This window comes from Rhinatrema bivittatum, chromosome 10 (genome assembly GCF_901001135.1).
Source record: "Rhinatrema bivittatum chromosome 10, aRhiBiv1.1, whole genome shotgun sequence".
NCBI classification, from domain to species: domain Eukaryota; kingdom Metazoa; phylum Chordata; class Amphibia; order Gymnophiona; family Rhinatrematidae; genus Rhinatrema; species Rhinatrema bivittatum.
Genome location: NC_042624.1, coordinates 85,705,915 through 85,726,623, shown reverse-complemented (window position 1 = coordinate 85,726,623; position 20,709 = coordinate 85,705,915). Strand labels below are relative to the sequence as shown.

The 20,709-nt window shown below is 42.2% G+C and overlaps 1 protein-coding gene across 5 annotated transcripts in view; it reads right to left on the bottom strand.

The window, feature by feature from the left end:
• The window catches only part of DDAH1 (dimethylarginine dimethylaminohydrolase 1), a 232,137-nt gene that overhangs the window by 37,405 nt on the left and 174,023 nt on the right, over nucleotides 1–20,709 (bottom strand). Inside the window, exon 1 of one of the 5 annotated variants that reach the window (XM_029617954.1) lies at nucleotides 18,565–18,690. The exons of the other annotated variants lie outside the window; for them this stretch is intronic. Within the exon in view, the coding sequence (XP_029473814.1) occupies nucleotides 18,565–18,675 (111 nt within the window). The 5' untranslated portion in view covers nucleotides 18,676–18,690. Of the gene's footprint in view, nucleotides 1–18,564; nucleotides 18,691–20,709 lie in introns of those variants that run through there. 5 annotated transcript variants of the gene reach the window in all.

Here is a 20,709-nt window from a genome sequence, read left to right as displayed (position 1 = left end):
CTATGCTGAGCACACATTTTAACTCCCAATGCATTAGCATACTATTTGCTTTCTGCATCAGAAGTTAAATATGTTTTTTAGTGCATGCTTTAAGAAACTGTGTGCTGAATTTTAGCACCCAATCTTAATGCAGGGCTTATTATTATAGGCCCCATTGTAAGTCCTTTCTGAATAAGGCCCAATGAACATGAGACAGAGAGTAAAGCTGTGAGTTCAAGTGTAGCTAAGCTCAGAATAGGATACTAAAGATACTGTACAGGTTATTTAAGATAGAGGAGGCACTAGGGAGGCTAAAACTGTTTTTAAAAGGCAAGTGCCACAATCCTTCACCGGCCCTTTAGAAGGACCTCATGGCTCACTTTCTTGCCCTGCCCCAAGATGCTCTAAGGGTCTCCCAGCAGACGTTACCTGCATTGCTGCATTCTGACAGCAGTGTTGGCAGTGTCCAGCGCTGTTGTCAGAGTAACACTGATACCGCCGTGAACGGCTGCAGTGGCAGGGAGAGGTTTCTTGACGTACTGGGTACTTGAGAGGTTAGGTTTGGGGGGGAGGTAGAAAGAAAGAGAGAGAGGAAGGGGCTTTGAAATGTAATTTTTGCCAACCCAGGAAGGGGAGGGGGGGTAAGGCCTAAGATTTGGAAGTGCTTAAGTTTACAAGGAGGGAATTGATGAGGGTGGGAGGGGCTTGGCCCAGCAGGAGGTTGGGGAATCGGGCCATCAGGCCCATGCTGCCCTCTTTTTTTTTCGGTTTACACTATTGCCTATTAACAGCCCACATTCCTTTGAATATAGTCGGTTAAGCCTCAAGTTAACTGGGTACATTTACCCGGATAACTATAAACCCAATCGGGGATGTTCAAAGAAAGCCAGTTAGGTTTAAAGTTACGTAGCAACATAGAAATGACAGCAGAAAAGGCCCAATGGTCCATCCTCTCTGCTCCCCCAAGCTTGCCACGGTAGTATCTGCCGTGCCGTGCAGGTTACCCCCATGTATCAATCAGTTTGCCTTGACGTGCTTTGCGTATGGACTTGGCCATAGAAGCAGTCCTGGTTTTTCTTCCTTAATGTCTGCGCATCAGTACCCCAGACTGTAAATAAGTCATGGCTCGGGTTGGTTATCCCTGAATCCAAATTCCTCTTTCCCTCCACCCTCGACTACCCCCACCCCCTTTCGAAGCAGGGAGCAGTGTTGCAGTTGAATCAAATGCATCAAGGCTTATTGGTTAAGGGTAGTGATCCCATGCCTTCTGTTAAGGGTAGTAACTGCTGCTCCGTGCTGGTTACCCCCATGTTTATTAGTGCCCCAGACTGTAAATGTCGGGGCCCGATAACATCATGCAGGGATATTCAACAGAACCTTTATCTTGCTGAATATCCGAGATAACTTATCCTGCTAACTTTAGCCAGATAAGTTAGCTGTTTTAGAGGTTTTTTTTACTATTACCCTCATGGCAAATGATGTCATAAAAAGACTACGTATGCCCAGTTATTCTGCCCACACTGTCAAGGTTACATCCCAGCTGCCAGCCAGTGTGACCACCTGCAAGATCAATATGTAACAGGGTGTTCCCGTCGGATCATGCCATAGCAATATTATATTTTCAAAATCCAAATTATTTTAAAACCAATGTGTAGGGTTTGCATGTAAGCAGAAATACATTCATGGGGCAAGCATACAAATGTAGACTGATTATTGCCCTGTAAAGAAATGTATAGAAAACATTTGCACCAGCAAGTTGTGAAGACTGATTTTCAAGAACTTTTATTCCAAAAATGATGCTGGAATTATTCTTCAGTTTTTACTGCAATTAATAGACACACTGTGATGCTTTTTTAGTACTGCAGAGAGAGAGCTGGAATCACTTTATAGATAAAAGTTGACAAATAATCATTTACTGTCGCACATGAAATTCCACTGCCATTCTCATGCAAATGGTGTAGCACTTCGTACATTTGGCAACAGGATTAATATCATTGACACTGTAACTAGTGATGGCAAGAAGTCAAGTGGGAACTTGGCAAAATTTACCAACAAATGATGTGTTGCGAAACCAGTGAATGACCAATAATTCTTTGATTTGCCGATGAAAATGATTTTGTTTCAAACAATTAGTGGTTGGCAGAGAGCCACATCATTAAACTTTCAAAATAACTTGTAACTTGGCATTTTGGGAAAGGATAGAGTGTCAGCTAATAATTGGCACCAGAGGGCTTAAGTAGCTATCGGTCACTGCACCGCCAGGTCTGGCTTCCTGCACAGGGCAGCGGCTTCCTGTTTCCTGGAAGGACTACAATGGAGGAAAAGAAGTTGATGTGCAGCATTGAAAGAATGACAACACAGCTGTGACTGGAAGATCCTTCTCCCCCCTCCCAAAGCCAACAGGGATGTATATTGCCTGCTAGTCTTGTAAAAATAGTGATTTAAAGCTTATTTCTGAAGTATTTTTGGGAAGCACCAGCTGTGCAATAATTACTACCAAAAAGACTGCCAAACTCTAGTAGCTGAAAGTGTTTTGTTAAGATTCACAGAAAGTCATCAAAGCGTACAAAAATGAACAAATCAGAAATGATGCAGAGTTGATTGCATGCAATTTAGGCAAACTTGGACAAAATTACTAACTAGTTTTCTAATTTTGAATATGTTAGCCATGTCTCCTGCGCTGAAGTATAATGCCCAATATTTGCGCCCATTCCTCCAAAAGTATAACTGCATTGCAGGTCATCTCATTCATGAACATGTCATTGAGCTCCCCTTGGAAACTCTGAACTCACTGGTATGAGCATCGGGTAACATTCGTCATGCTGCAAATCTCCCTGGCCTTGCATTGCTGACTGCTTGCAAGGCCTATATGGCAGTTCAACTGGCAATGCTTGAATTGCACACAAGATACCATTACAATTATCCAAATGTATCTTTTATTTGACTCTGATGTATCTCCCATTTCCCAGTTTGACTAGACAGTGTAGTGACAACATAATTGGTCACCAAGCATCTGCTAAATACATTTTCCCAACCTGGCTCCTTGATTAGAGTGAGACTTAGATTTTTTAAAACTGACCTATTTTAGATGTCAATTTTAAGGTTGCTTGTGTATCCACACGGTAAATTTGCTGAGCTGTAAACAGTGTTCTCCATAGACAGAAGGATGAATCGGCCATTATGCCTGGGTGACTTTACTGAGCATGCATGGGAGTTCCGTGCATGCATGCTGCTTCGTGAACCCCTCAGTCTCTTCCAGGGAGAAGTCTTTACTTGCTATTAATTAAGTTGACTTAGAAAATAGCCACTGCTATTAATTGCATCAGTAGCATGGGATCTTCTTGGTGTTTGGATGATTGCCAGGTTCTTGTGGCCTGGTTTGGCTGAAGAGGTGCTAAGGCTCAAGGATAAGAGGTAAATTAGATACTGAAGCATGTCTTTGGGCCACCAGAGAAGGGATTCACCTGGCTGGTCCTATACCAAGTCTAGAATATGTTCCATTTGAAACTAGGATATTTTGGTTGAAGGTTTCCTGGTAGGGATGTGCAGAGGGACCATATACGTTGCATTCGGAATTCGCATTCGTCGGGGGGCAGATATGTTGCACATGGTAGGAGCACTGGATGGCCGGCGCCATCTTGAGCTCCTACCATGTGACAGGGGCCGACCAATGGCACTGGTAGCCCCTGTGACATAGTAAGGGCAAAGGCTATCGGCGCCATTTTGATTACTGGCCGCCGACGGCCTGAGGGCAGGAGGTCGCTCCCAGACCCCGCTGGACCACCAGGGACTTTTGGCAAGTCTTGGGGGACTCTCCTGACCCCCACAAGACTTGCCAAAAGTCTCTGGTGGTCCAGCGGGGGTCCGGGAGTGATCTCATGCAGTCGGGGTGTTGGCTGTCAGTAATCAAAATGGCACCAGTAGCCTTTGCCCTATGTCACAGGGGCTATTGACGCCATTTTGAATACCGGCAGCTGACAGTGTGAGTGCAGTAGATGGCTCCCGGACCCCCCGCTGAACCACTAGGGAGTTTTTGTAAGTCTTGGGGGGGTCAGGAGGGTGGGGGGTTTGTTTAAATTTGCTACTTTAGACGCCAAATAATTCGGTGAAGATTCGTTGTATTTGTGGGAATCGCGATACGTTTCGCTTCCCCATGAATACAACGAATATGGCCCTATACGTTGCGGATTGCCAATACGTTGCAAAGAAATGCACACCCCTATTTCCTGGTGGAAATCAGAACATCTTTCACCTTATTTGGAAAGAGAAAGGAGGAGACTACAGTGTGTTCAACATCCACACCATGAGGGCCAGCAATGACAGGTTCAAAGGACAGAGTCTGCCTTCCTCCTGTGATGGGAGTTAGAGACATTCCCTATGGAATTGGAAACTGAATTCACAAACAGACTAGATATAGATCCCACATTTGCCATGGCCAAGCTGCTGCTACCAGGCCAGGTTAGTGCCACAAAGATTATCCTTACCTAGTCCTGATGGACTTTCTGCATAGTACAGGTGATCAGAGGAGTTGGTGGTTAGGCACAGAGTAATACCAACACTCTAGTCTAGCAGAAAAGCATTGGGAGCTAATCTATAGCTGCTCAGATGCCTGGAGAACTTTTCAAACTTTATGTTGTGTTCTGAGGCACACAGCTCATTCACCAGTTTTCCCTATCAACTGAACAAGTCATCCAAAATCTCTTGATCCAGAAATTACTTGTGCAATTATTACACTCTGCTTCTGTGATCTGCCAATGTGTTCTGGATTCCTGGAAGGTAGATCACCTGGAGATGGGCAATGTGATGTCCTCTCCATGACCAGATTTGGAGGGCCTCTTAGCAGAAGGTGTAAGAGCCCATATCTCCTTGCTTGTTTATATAGAACATGACCACTTAGTTGTCCATCTAGATCAATAATCTCTTTTCCAAAAGAAGGTGACAGAAAGCCCTTACAACTTAGTGGATGACTCACAGTGCCAGGTGGTTGATTTGTAGATGATTCTCCAATGGGAACCACAATCCTTGGGCCCACTTCATACTAGTGTGCACCTTCCTGGATTCATCCAAGACTAAAGGGGTGCCTTCAGTATGGGAGTCACTGAAATTTGATGGGATAAAGGCTGATAGAGTTGATCCTTTTGGCTACTGCATCTACAGCACTGAAAAGAGATTTGGATAAAAGGATAAAATCTATTCTTGATTTAGTCGAGTAAGCCTTAGCATGATGAATGAAATCATACTCACCTGGATGGCGAGCTCTCCAAATGTCAACTAAAGATAAAGTATCACAAATAAATTGAACACCTTTATTCTTCCTCATCTTAGATATCTTAGTAGAGGAACACCTATTTAAATCTGGATCAAGGACACAATTTAGGTCACCTCCCAAAACCATATCACCTCCTCCTAAAACTGAATAGCATTAATAATATTCGTAAAAAAACATGATTGTACTAGTTGGGTGCATACTCTGATATCAAAAGTACCTCTTTCCCAAATAATGTTTCCTTCACCATAATGATCCTCCCATCTTCATCCCTCCAGGAGTTTGCAAAAGAAACGACACCTGTATGTGAATCAGTATGGCTACCTCTTTATTTTTAGTGGTTCCAGAAGAGAAAACAGACCTGAGAATAGCAACCTTTCTGAAGTTTACCATGTTCAGTATCGGACATATGAGTTTCTTGAAGAAACATAATCTCTCCTTTGGATCTTCGTAAATGGGACACCACTTTTTCTCACTTTATTGGGGACCTTATACCAGCTACATTCCAACCCATATATTATAGGTGCTTAGCCATGGCTCACATTAACTGCTGACTGACAGTAGTCTTCCTCCATATAATATTGTATCGGGTATGTCTCCACTGTTATCCAAGCAGCTAATAATCCTTGGGATAGTCTCAAAGATTGTAAGGCTGTTACCCTTCTGTGTAGGAGCTGCTTGATATGTTACATGGCAACAAGTTTAGATGGAAAGTTAAATTAAACCTACCCCACTGTCCCCACCCCACCCAACAATCCCCCATAGTAGAACACAGCCATTGCTGTCATAAGAACATAAGAACATGCCATACTGGGTCAGACCAAGGGACCATCAAGCCCAGCATCCTATTTCCAACAGTAGCCAATCCAGGCTATAAGTACCTGGCAAGTACCCAAAACCTAAGTCTACCCATGCTACTGATGCTGGTAATAGCAGTGGGTATTTTCTAAGTCAACTTGATTAACAGCAGGTAATGGACTTCTCCTCCAAGAACTTATCCAAACCTTTTTTAAACCCAGCTACACTAACTACACCAACCACATTCCCTGGTAACAAATTAGAGAGTTTAATTGTGCATTGAGTGAAAAAGAACTTTCTCAGATTAGTTTTGAATGTGCTACATGCTAACTTCATAGAGTGCCTCTAGTCCTTCTATTATCCAAAAGAGTAAATAACCGATTCACATTTACTCATTCTAGGTCTTTCATGATTTTAAACATCTCTATCATATCCCCCCTCAGCTCTCTTCTCCAAGCTGAACAGTCCTAACCTCTTTAGTCTTTCCTCATAGGGGAGCTGTTCCATCCCCTTTATCATTTTGGTCGCCCGTCTCTGTACCTTCTCCATCGCAACTATATCTTTTTTGAGATGCGGCGACCAGAATTGTACACAGTATTAAAGATATGGTCTCACCATGGAGCGATACAGAGGCATTATGACATTTTCCGTTTTATTCGCCATTCCCTTCCTAATAATTCCTAACATTCTGTTTGCTTTTTTTTACTGCCACAGCACACTGAGCTGACGATTTCAATGTATTATCCACCATGATGCCTAGATCTCTTTCCTGGCTGGTAGCTCCTAATATGGAACCTAACATCGTATCACCCTTCATTAGAAGAGCCACAGTCACTTTGATGTGACCAGATGTCAAACCCGCCACCCCCCCCAATAGGCATAAGACAAACGTCTTCCCATAAATGAAAGCACAATACTTAATTGCACAATAGGATAGGAAAATGTATGAAAACATAACATGCAAAGGAAAGGAAGCAAATAAATTGCAGCAAGCAATTCTGGAAAACTTAGCCTACTGCTTTAAGAACATAAGAACATAAGAAACTGTCATGCTGGGTCAGACCAAGGGTCCATCAAGCCCAGCATCCTGTTTCCAACAGAGGCCAAACCAGGCCACAAGAACCTGGCAATTACCCAAACACTAAGAAGATCCATGCTACTGATACAATTAATAACAGTGCTATTCCCTAAGTAAACTTGATTAATAGCTGTTAATGGACTTCTCCTCCAAGAACTTATCCAAACCTTTTTTGAAACTAACTACACTAACCACATCATCTGGCAACAAATTCCAGAGCTTTATTGTGCGTTGAGTGAAAAAGAATTTTCTCCGATTAGTCTTAAATGTGCTACTTGCTAACTTCATGGAATGCCCCCTAGTCCTTCTATTATTCGAAAGTGTAAATAACCGATTCGCATCTACTCTTTCAAGACCTCTCATGAACTTAAAGACCTTTATCATATCCCCCCTCAGCCATCTCTTCTCCAAGCTGAACATCCCTAACTTCTTCAGCCTTTCCTCATAGGGAAGCTGTTCCATCCCCTTTATCATTTTGGTGCCCTTCTCTGTACCTTCTCCATCGCAACTAGCTATAATCAAATTGACAAGAAAAGCAAAGAGCACAATCAGGCATTATCAAAGAAATGTCCAATATGTCTACTTCATACTAAACCATTATGAACTAGTGATTCTCACATGGAATGACTGTATATAAAAACATTTAAATAAATAAAATAAAAATACTAGATGGTAGCCGATTAAAAACAAAAAAAAGAGAGACATGATTCCCAAATCGGGCTGCCAACACAGTCACAGATGTACTTCGCTCTATACTGTTAATCCGTTGCTGCAGAAAACAAGTTGCAACCTTTCCTCTCAGCCATAGGAAAAAACTCCATCACAGAAGATAATCAATGTTGCATGTAAATATCAAATCAGAAAAGCATAACTCACCATCCATAGTTATACCGTGCTAAATATCATTCAGGTAGCTGTCATTTGAGCCACAAATTGCTTCACTTCTGCAAGAGAGATAAACATATGCTCTTTCCCATTATGCCAGACCCAAAGTTTCGCCAGATACTGCAGTGCAATCTGCACCTATTTAGCTGCCAGCTGTGAGCAAACCAGGCCAATTATTTTCTTTTGAGAGCCACTTTGTCAGAGAAATCTTTAAAAATTTTGATAGGGGAATTGCGAAAATGCAATGGTAAGATCTTCCATGAAGCCCTCCATATGCTTTGTTTATGTGCACTTTTTCAACAACCAAAGCTGATATTAAATTTGTCAGTTTCAGTGCTTCCGGTAGCCATATGGTCAAGACTGCGCCCCCACCCCCCAGTTCACCATCTTCCACTTCCTTGTGGAAGCTCACAAAATGCAAATTATTGCAGTGCAATCTGTTTTCCAATTCTTCAATTTTCTCTTCCTGGGCCTCCAGTAATTTCTTAAGTTGTTCCAGCTGCCTCGGGTTGGCAAGGGCATCATCTTCGACTGAGGAAACGTGCTCTTCTAGGAACTCCACTCTTGGTGTTATGGCCGCCGGTTGCAGCATCCCGGGGCCGGGCTGCACTGTCATGGCCGCCGGCCGCGGTGGTCCACGACCGGGGCCAAGTTACTGTCCGCAAAGTCGGGCTGTCTCTGGGGCTCCTACGGGAGCGGGCTGCCCCCTTTGACGTTCTCCGCGCGGCCGCTGCCGAACCCGGCCACGTGGTCCGGCGATGCCGGGCTGACTCCTCCCCCTCTGTGCTACTAGAGCCGCGCACGCGGCTGAAGATATTATTTAAAGGGGCCACGACAGGAAGTTGTCGTGGCTCCTTCCTGAAGAGTTCCATTGGCTCAGGTATTTAAGGCAAGGTCTGCTCCTCACTCGTTGCCTTGGGATTGAGGCTTTTGAGGGAGTTTGCCTGTGTTCCGTGTTCCTGGTTCTGTTCTCCGTCCTGTTCCTGCTTCTGATTGGACTGCTTCCTTGGCTTTTGACCTTCGGACCGGCTGCGGTGATTCCTTGGCTTGACCCTAGACTGGCATCGGACCTTTCTCCTGATTTGCTCCTGGACTGGCTTCGGACCTTTCTCCTGACTTGCTTCTGGACCAGCTTTCGACCCTTCTCTGGACTTCGACCCTAGGACCGGCTCTTGACTATTCTTCGATTCCCACTCCTGGACTGTCTACGACCTGCTGGAGGCACCAGCCGTCTGGAATCCACGACCTGCAGGAGGTGCCTGCATCCAGACCTACATTCAGTCTTCGGTGAGTCTCCTAAGTCCCAGCGGCCGGGTTCCTACGGGCTCCTCCTAGGGGAACCACGAGCTTCCAAGGCGAAGTCTTCATTCAACTACTGAATCTTCAAGCCTTGCCCTTCGACGGCTGGGACCAGAGGGTTGATTCTCTCTTTGGCATTAACCTTACCTCGGAACAAGGGTCCACCTCCGGACTCGTAACACTTGGGCCAAATTAACAGAGGGAATTTTTTAATTCAGTGATTTGTTCCGAGACATTATCTAGTATCCCAGTAATCACAGCAGTAACACCTAGCATTAGAGCACTCACCACCGCTTCATCAAATGGGTCTTACAGGCTTTTTTCCATCTGCTCATGTGTGCTTCAAGTTGCTGGTATTTTCCAGTTACTGGGTAGCAAAAAGCAACCAAATTATCTCAAAATGGGGGAATGACACCCGGAGCCTGTAAGAAGTGCTTCCTCACAGGTTCATCACATCACGTAGGTTAGTCTTCTTCCTTAATCTGTGCAAGGGTCTCTACTTCCAGGACTAGAAGACACTCACTTTCCAGGGCTTGGAGTTAATGAGACTCCAGGTGGGCAGGGTATCCTTGTTTGGGCAGGAAAACCCCTCCATTACTGGCAAAAATGTCAAAACAAAAGTCTACAGAGAGTCCACATTCTTCTTTCCCCAGGAGGTGAAAACTCCAATTGGGGATCCTCAAATGATTTTACTCACAGGTAGTTGTTTCTTCCACTTTCTCACACATCTTCTCCTTTCTCGAATCCCAAGTTGCTGCTTTGTGCATGAATCATGTTTTATGAATGATAAGCACATTTTTGTGCCTACATTTTTGGGTTAGAGCTCTTTATTGTAACTCACGATGCATTGGTATACCATTATTTATTTATTTATTTATTTAAACTTTCCATATATATTTTTTTTTTACCTCATTCTTCCGTAGGCACCAAAAACAAATCACAAAGGTTCAAACAATATAATTATTAGAACGGAAACAGCACATACAATATCACAACATTACATCAACACAACAATAATGGAGTTTACCAGAGGAATCAAAGAGGCTTTTATCAGGCCCAAACAAATGTGTGTAACCCCTGGGTGGGAAAAACCTGGATAGTGGACCCAAATACTCACATCACAGCACAGACCCCCAACTGCTCAGCTCTCACCAAGGTGTAATTCAGTTCTGAGTGTCCAGGGCTCCCTATTGGGGGTGTGTGTGTGTGGGGGGGGGGGGGGGGGGGGAGCTTAACTTCAAGGTTAATTTACATAGTTTACTCCCAAATCACCCTTCCAGCTCCTTGTAAACAGTAATGATTTCCCAAAATAAACAGCAGCAATGGTCACGCTGGAAAGTGTATGGTTTCCAACTCAGTTTTACTGATATGAATAGTTCTTTACACCTCATGATGGTAATAGTTCCATTGATTCTTATAAAATAAAGGTTACTAAATGTGTGACCTTACTCTTCTAGTAAAGATCTTCTGAAAAGTTAAGCCAATTCCTTATGTAATTTAGCTCCTTACGTCTCCCCAATTTGTAACTTAATCCTCAGCTCCTTCCCATAGGATATGGTTAGAAATTTGATCCTAGTTAACTACCAGAATGAAACGTCCCAATGTTCATATCTCCCCTGAACTCATCTATATTCTCCATTCCTCTATTGGTTGAACCTGGATCAGCACTAGGTTACCCCTGGATCTCCCAGATGATCCTCACCTGAATCAGTCGCCAATCTCTTCCAAACTCATTCTCAGTGGAAATGGATTAGTCCATTCTCTATAAACAAAACTCTGGACCAAAAAAAGCAGGGCTTTCTCCAATTTTTTACCCAGGTTTTTGTCAGCGAGAACCGCAGTGTCCTTTTTCCGGGAAAACCAGTCAGAACTATGGACTGCACAGACAGGGTTGTCCCACAGCAGGTAACTCAGGAAATATTGAACTAAGAATCCACGAACCAAGATGATGGCAGGGGTTTATAAAGACTACGACCACACCATCTGATTCTCCCACATGGGGCAGCCCAAGCCAAAACCACAGCTCACTATTACAGGGGGAAGGAAATGGGGTGGGGGAGGGTTAAAAAGTATGGTTTATGCTTATAAAAAAAAGGTGAGAGGGTCAGATGAGTGGGAAGGCAGAGGTTGTTATAGTTTGTTTTAAAAGGTTATGGTTAGAGGCAGTGTTAAATTTTTTTTTTTTTTAATTAAATAGAAACAAAGAGAAAAAAATGAAAACTAGATACACAACAGGATCTTTGAATTTCACATTGAAATATAACGGATTAAAAAAGGTAATGGCAACATGGAGAGGTTTTTTTTCATTAATATTTAATTTGTTAGCTCAGTTTATAATTATATAGTGAATGAAAGCTATGTCTCTTTCTGATCTCAAAGATGTATTGGAGGGAATGGTTTCCAAGCAGTCACAATTATATCTTTTATTCCCCAAGACATAAGTCTTATACTAAGTAGGATAGATTTTTCTTTTGCTGTAGTTAAACCTTGATGAATAATATCACAGACTGAGACATTCTGGCTTCTTATTGTAGGGATTATTATACATAACTTTATGCATAAGTTTATCACTATACACAGATGATATCTTGCTTTATCTTACTCAGATGGGAAGATCTGTTCTTAGACCTGTATCTCTATTAGAACAATATGGTAGAATATCAGGCTATAAAGTAAATTATTCTAAATCTCTAATGTTTCCTATGGGACCGTTAACTATTCCACTACAGATCATGGGGGATTTTTTTTTCTTAAAGCAACTGGATTGAAATATCTGGGAATCTCTGTATCTTCTAATATTAATGACTTACTGTATACCAGTTGACTTATACCAATAATTTGTATTGTTAGTTATGCTACTTTAGGGTGATGTTTCTATTGTGTATGAAGTATTGTGTTTATTTAAGTTGTAATCCACCTTGAACAGTATTATCTGATGAAGGAGCAGACCATGCATTTTTGTAAATAAATAAACAAATAAACTATCCTAAACTTGTGAAAAAATGCCCCCCAAAAACAAAAAATCCAAAAACTATAATTGGACTTGGAACGGTGGACACATTTTCCATTATGATTGCTAGGGAGGGCCTATTTGATCAAAATGGTAGTGCTTCCCTGTCTGTTATATCTTTTTCAACATCTACCATGTACCATGTAGTGTTCCTCAATCTGCTTTTAAAAGACTGAAAGGGGCAAAATCCTCCTTCCTATGGGGTGGGAAACAACCAAGAATTAAAGTGGCTACTTTACAATCTCCTAGAGATTGCAGAGGCTTAGATATTCCAGATCTATACTTATATTACTTATCTGCATGGTTACTGAGGATAAGGGGATGGCTTGCAGGAGCAGATGCTCCCAGATGAGTATCCTTGGAATAGGTACATACAGCTGAAATTGTATTGCACTATTCACCAAACCAATAGATTCGTCCACTTATGAGAAGAAAGGAAGAATTAACCCTATAATTTCACAAACACTAATGATTTGGAAAGTTATTAATAAATAATTGAAATTCTCTCCAGTGGAAATCTTAAATATTTCATCCCTGATGGGAAATCCTGCATTATCAATGGCCACTGTGTCAGTAGATATAAGGGCCTGGTATGACCAAGACCTTAGATTTCTCAATCAAGTATGGAAAGGCGGGCATTTTAAATCTTTTGATGCTCTTAAGGAAAAATTTGATAACCCAGACCACACATGGTGTTGCGTCCGGCGGTGCTAGACGACTTCGCCTCGTTTGCCTCACCTTTTTCACGGCTCCTCCTGCATCCCTAGGGAAAATAGCTGCCGCCGCATCTACAAGCCGACCTCTCCGGCGTCCCCGGAACAGCTATGGTGCTGCCTCCCACCATGCTCCTCCCAAGGGCCTACTAGGGTGTGTGTGAGCACGGCACCCACGTCTTTATTCCAGCATTGGCGCAAACCTCAGGGGCATTCCCCTCTACCGACAATACGCCATCCGGGTATATATATATATGTTCTATGTAACAGATGTATGACTTATCTGTAATATGAATAAACAGTTAACAGCCCCATTATGATTGCTCAGTCAATGGGGAGATCAGGAGTTTCCTAAAGTAAGAAATGTTCTCATAATATAGGCTGCAAGTAGTAATTGTATTACAATCATATACTACTGGAAGTCTATCCCGCAGACTATCCACTAGAAAAATGTAATAGCGGAAATAGTGCTAATGGAAATAATATAATTTGCTCTCAAAAATAAGCTGGAAGGCTATGACAAAATCTGGAATTTTTCTGGCAGTGGAGATAATCAGAAATACAGTAAGACCTAGAGCTTTTGACAAATATGTCCATATATTTCTTTGTATAAATTGTTATTATGTGATCATTATATGGGTACTTATACTGGTTGATCCATTGTATATCGTTACCTATGTTAAAAGTTGTGTTAAAGAAATAGAGAGATATAAAAATATAGCAGACATATCAAATACCACTCAATAATTAAAACTAATAAGGATAAAAAATCCCCTGCTCTTCATATCTGGGAACTATTGTTTTCCAGTCAGCTTGAGATTTTTGTGGATTAGTGGAGAGAAGGGGGAACATAAACTTTCTCCTCTCTCTCTCACACACACACAAACACACACACACACACACACACACATACAAACACACACACACACACACACATTCTCTTTCTCTGGAATGTGCAGGCAGCAGCAGCTTCCTCCTTGGGTCCGTAGGATATCGGAAGGCCTCCTCTCTTTCCTGTTTGGGGCTGCTCCCTTCTTTGGCCATGTGGATCCAGTCGCTGCTGCTCTGGCTTCTGTCTTCAGCTGGAAGGGCCTGGCCACCACCGCTCCAGTTACTTGGAGCCACATGGGCCCAGCCCAATACTGCTCTGTCATGGCCTCCCAGTCTTACTATCTTTGGGCTCTGCAGGACTCACGTCTTCAGTTCTTTCCAGCAACAATGACCGGGCCTCCTCTGTCCTACCTATGTGAGTCCATGACACCACTTCCTCTTCTGGCCTCTTGGGACAGCCCAATAACTGCAATCCTACCACCAGAAGGGTCCGGATTATTGCTTCCACATCTGAGATGTATTTATTTATTTGTTGGTTTTATGTACCGAAATTCATCAAGGATATCAAATCGGTTTACAGGATAACACAAACATACGTGTGTTAGGCGTTTTACAAATAACAAGCGAGTGAAAATGGAGAACATAACTGGCAACTAGGGGGAGAGGAGAATAAATACAAACAGGAGAACTATGTACAGAGATTAACAGCATTGAATTGTAAGGTTGTATACATTAATTGAAAATGAGCAGTTATGGGAAATACAGAGGTTGAGTGCTTAAGCTCATAACAGTATACATGGCTGAAATTGTATCCAAGGTGGGGAGGTAATGCAGGGTTAAGAAGGGGAGAGGGTGGTCTGAGATGGAATTTAGGCTGATTGGTGCTAAGTGTAGGCTCTCGTGAACAGCCACATCTTTAGTTTTCTTTGAATGTTTTTTGTCAGTCCTCCTGGTGTAGCTCTACTGGCATTGTGTTCCAGAGTGCAGGCCCAGCTATCAAGAGTGCACGTGCTCTAGTAGAGGCTAAGTTGGTGATTTTGGGTGAGGGGGTCTGAATGGTAGCAAGGTATTGTTGTCTAGTGGGTTTGTTGGCTTGGTGGAAGCTGAGGGAATTATTATGCCAGTTCATCTCCGGATTGTGCAGTGCTTTGTGGATGAGGGATAGGGTCTTGTATTGAATGTGGGAAGCAATTGGGAGCCAATGTAATTCCTTTAGTACTGGAGTTATGTGTTTATTTTTGTGTGTGTTGGTGAGGATCCGGGTGACTGTGTTTTGTGTTATTTGAAGAGGGTGGAGAACTTTTTTGGGTAGACCTAATAGGAGTGAATTACAGTAATCAAGTTTGGAAAAAATGGTCGTTTGAAGTACTGTATGAAAATCTGGGGCGTGGAGTAAGGGTTTCAGTTTTTATAGTGTGTGGAGTTTAAAGAAACAGTCTTTTATTGTGTTGCTTATAAATTTCTGGAGGTTGATGCGGTTGTCCAGATCTCGTACATGTTGGGAGAAGGGGCTGGAAGGGGGTTGAGGGATAGGGAAGGGGATAGTGTTGGGATGACTTTGGGGTGAGATGAGCATAATTTCAGTTTTCGTAGTGTTCAGGGCAAGATGGAGAGAGGTAAGGAGTTTGTTGATTGAGGTGAGAGTGGAAGTCCAAATGTTCATGGCTTTTGGGAGTGTGTCAGATACAGGAATAAGTATCTGAACGTCGTCGGCATAAATGTAATGGGGAAGTTTGAGGCTGGATAAAAGATGACAGAGGGGTAGGAGGTAAATACTGAAGAGGGTGGAGGACAGGGAGGAGCCTTAAGGGACTCCTTGATCAAGGGGAATAGCTTTGGACTCGTGGTTTCCTAGTTTGATTTTGAAGTTACGATTACTGAGGTAGGACTTGAACCAATCGAGGGCGACCCCTGTGATTCCAATTTCAGTTAATTGTTGTAGGAGGATACTATGGCTGATGGTATCAAATGCTGAGATGTCGTCTAGAAAGGCTAGGATATGAGCTTGCCCTTTGTCAATGCTTTTGATAAGTTGATCGGAGAGGGAGAGGAGGAGGGTCTCCGTGCTATGGAATTTTCTGAACCCATACTGTGAAGGGGCAAGGATATGACTGTCCTCAAGGTATTCCGTGAGTTGTTTGTTGATCATCTTTTCGAGAAGTTTTGAGATAAAAGGAAGGTTAGAAATGGGGCGGTAGTTGGATAGGTCGGCAGGGTCAAGTTTGGGTTTCTTCAATATTGGTTTAACAATGGCTTGTTTAAGTGGTTCAGGTACATGGCCTGAGTTAATGGAAGCATTTATAATGTTGGCTATGAGTTTTACAATTAGGTTAGGGATGGAAAGGAGGAGTTTTGTCGGGATCATGTCTGAAGGGTGGGTGGCAGGCCTGGCTTTCTTGATAAATGATTTTACTTCGAGGGCAGTGGTGAAATCTAGTGAGGTGAGGCCTTTGGCAAGGGTCATAGGGGGGGCTACGTGGGCTTCTTGGTGGGCTTGCGAGGGAGGGGAGGAGGTGGGGAAACGAGTAAGTAGCTTGTTGATTTTGTCCTGAAAGAACATAGCGAGTTCTTCGTGTTTGGCTTTAGCTACTTCATCAGGAATGTCTGGGGGTGCTGATTTAGTAAGCAGGGTAACATACTCGTAGAGTGCTCGCGGGTTGTATTGGTATTGGTGTATTTTGGATGAGTAGTGATCTCTTTTTGCCTTATTTAGCCTTTTACTATAAAGATGTAGTGAAGATTTGAATTGTGCCCGGCGAGAGGGGGATGGATCATTGCGCCAGGCTTTTTCGGTTTTCCTAAGTTGTTGGCTGGTGGAAGCACTAGGCGGATGCCCCGCAACCTGTGGCAGTCTAGGTGGCTGTTTAGTAAGCCTGGTGCCTCTACTGTCCCTGTAATGATAAATACATAAAACTAGACTGTACGCAGGCTGTAATACTTTCTATTGGATCAATATTGGAACAGTCCAAAAATGTTGTCGTGCATCAGGTTTCTGGACCATGTAGATCCCTTCTTCTGATCTAATAAATTCCATATGCAGGAAAATCCCTAGAGTGGAATTTTATGCTCATTTATTTAATCATTTTTACATACCATTGTTCTGAGCTCACAATAATTTATGATCTTGATTTTTCTTTCATTTCTGGTCTAGAAATCCACACGTGTAATAGAGCAAAACCAGGTTTAGGACTGCTCAGCGTATCCTTGATTATTTCTACCTATAGAGTATCCCATGGAGCGCAAAACAAGTCACAGATTCATGTTCAGGTTCAGGAATCTTTATTGGCATGACAATTTATTTCTTTGCAAAAGCAATGCATATCAGATTCAGCCCCTGGACTCCGTGGGCTTTCTAAATTAACACACTACTCAAAAATTAATATTTCTGAAACTATGTTTGTTTTTACATCATATTGAAATACATTGCTTGTTATATATATTAAAAAAAAAAAGCAGCTCCTAGGGATGTCAGGGAAAATATTTTGATTTGGTTCTTTTTTTTTTTTATTTTCAGATATATTTTTTTTAATTTTTAATTTTTTAGATTTTGTTTTTATTCATTTTGGAAAATATGCACTATTTTCCAATAATGCATGCTATTTTCTGAAACAAATGCATCCAAATTGTTTTGGAATTTTCAGGGGGATTTTGTATTTGAAAATGCCCACTTCAGCTCAGCTTAGCATTAATTTCAAAATGAATGCACATCCTTAAAAGCTACCATAGGGTCAACTCAGTGGCAGGTGTTGTGTATTGCCAGTTCAACCCCTGGGTTGGCTCTTCCGCTTCCCAAGTCAACCAGGGCTGGGAATGTTATGGATGCAGCATTCCCAGCCCCCAAGGGAAGGATGTCATGGTCACTGCTTAAGGGTGACACCTAGTGGCTGAATTCAGGGTCCATGATTTAAGGAGTCATGGTGTATGACCTCTGGCCCAGAACAGTCACTGCAATGACCAGACTAAATGTAAATTAAAAGGAGATATATAATAAGGGAAACATTCCCCAAAGAATTGCAAATGAAGGCTCATAGTGTCAGATCTCAGCTCCAGTTCCTACTGAGAAGCAGCAGGAGGAACCTGCTGGGTTAATTAAAAACAAAAAAAGGCTATTATGAGATGGTCACTGCATCTCAAAAAGATAAAGTGGAACCGGAGAAAGTACAGAGAAGGGCGACCAAAATTATAAAGGGGATGGAACGGCTCTCCTATGAGGAAAGGCTAAATAAGTTAGGACTCTTCACCTTAGAGAAGAGACGGCTGAGGGGAGATATGATAGAAGTATTTATTTATTTGCACTGTTTATAGACCGCATAATCCACAGTTCTCAGCAGGTAATAGAGGAACATTCATAATCAATTTACATTTATGAAAAGACAGATGATAAATAAGAACTCAAAAACATCCAGAGATGAGAGTAACAGTTTGAGCATAGCCATGAAGATCTGAGTGACTCCAAATTATATACTTTCGGTAAAAGCTTATTTAAAATAGAAAGCTTTAACCTACTTTCTGAAAGGCACATAACAAGCAATTGTCCGGACCTCTTCACACAGATTGTTCCATAGTTGCGGACCAGTAACTTAAAATTTATCCCTCTTGGGAGGAAGTGACGTAATCTTCCAGGATGGGAGCTTGAAATGATCACTCTGCCCAGATGCTATTTGCTAAAATAAAGCAAATCCAGCAAGTTTTACATGGTGCTTACCGCATTCTGATAAACAGGTCTGCCCGGTGCGAGCAGCATGTCAAAGAAGCACGTGAGCAGATCACAGGCCATGCGGGAGCAGGTCTCCTCTGATTCTGAGTCCAACAGCATGGTGGAGGAGAAAGACGGATCAGTAGACTGGGCAATCACCCAGGGTGAGATGAAAAGCTGGTTCCATGATCTTCGAAAAGATATAAAAGCGTTAAAAAAGAAATCATGGATTTAATATCGGAACTCAAGGGAGAGATGACTGAGTAGGGTAACCGCATGGAAGAAGTGGAACAGGAAGAGTAGGAGCTACAAATAACGGAGGTTATAAGCTCTACATCCTCTTTATTTGATCAACAAGCTGAGATTTTTGACAGGCTTGAAGATTTGGAGAATAGGTCCGGGTGGAATAACATCCATATCAGAGGTTTATTTGAGGGAGCACAATTTGAGGTTGCGATCATTGTGATGCAGCACATTTGCTCCATTTTTTTATGTGGCAATAATGCAGAGCTGGAAGAATCTTCAAAGATCCATGAATAGCGGGTTCATCGGGCACTGGGCTCTCAAAGGGAAAACCTCCCCTAGGACATTGTGGTTTGTTTTGAAGGACTTTCCAATGAAGGAGCGCATTATGGGATTGATCAGGACCCAAAGAACTGTGATTTTGGAGGGCCATAAACTATCCCTAATGATTTGGCCTCGGCTACTTTGCACCATCAAGGAGAATTGAGAGATATCACCAGGAGGCTGAGGACAGAGAATATATGGTACTGCTGGATTTTTCCCTTCGGCTTAAGTTTCAGTCAATTAAGTCACTTACCAGATCAAATCAAGGGAAGAAGTGTTACAAACATTGCAACAGGCAGAGTTAGATATTACCAATATTCTACCAGGGGAACCGAAGAAGAGTTTCCATGGTGGCCATGCAGGCCACCATGGAAGATGGAAAAGAGTCTCTCCAGGAAAGCAATCCTCTAAATCCTGAGTGACAATCCTGGTTGGCTTATTAATTTGAGTCATTATGTAAATGTCACTTACATAGGCTCATACCTCTAGTCTGTATACAATATGGGAGTCTACTTAGTTGACCATCTGGTTGCTTTAGTTATTTGAGGTTGCCTTGTTTAAGTTTGACTTATTACTTCTGGGTCTGAACATGTTTTAATTTTATTCTTTATCTGTGTATGTTTACATGTGTGAAGTATTGCATTGCATCTGTGAGATGGGGGGGTCATTCCTCCTTAGGGAGCTGTCATTGGATAGATATGGGTTGGAGGTTTATGGGAGTTGTGTGGGGGGATGAGCAAGGAGGGGTTTGAGTAGGGGGAGGTGGGAAGGGGGAAGATTTACAAGGAAAGTAAGGCTGTTTTGTAATGAAAGGAATAAGGTAGCTGAAGTTTTTCATATGTATACAGGAAGGGAGGGGGTTAAATCGCTACTTAATGACTTTCAATAAGAAAATCATATATATAAATGTCCGGGGATTGAATACACCTATTAAGAGACAACTGTTATTTAAGGAACTCATCCGACGAAGGGTAGATATCGCCTTTATTTACCTTAGGAAAAAGATGAGGCCTTATTGGAAGATTTGAAAGACATTGGCACAGTTTTCAAGACTGGGATAAAGACGAGTACAGCTTTCTTAGGTTAATAAGGATAAAAGCAAGGTGAAAGGGGGGGAGGGGGAATTGGGGAACTGTTTTGGTGATTGTATAAGGCCTGATGGCTGTGCCTATTGAGTTACTGTTATTTTTGTAAAATCTGCTTAATAAAACTTTAATTTAAAAAAAAAGTTCTCCCTTTTGTCTCTTCGAGGCAGACTTGACATACTGTTGGAATCTTTAATAGCGTTTGACTGGCAGATCTTAAATTGCAAATTGATTGGTATAGCTTTAAAGCAGAACTGGTGCAAACTGGAGAATCACCTTTAAAGGCACTGTGGATCATAGTTACAATTTTAAATTGTATTCCTCCCTTTTGTCGGTAACCAGTATAATTTATACAACATAGTTGTGACATAATCATATAATTTTGTATATGTCAATAATCTGGCTGCTGCATTCTGAATAGCTTGTAGATATTTCGACATATATTGAGGAACTCCAATCTACAAAGCATTATAGTAATCTAACCTTGAAATTACTAATGGTG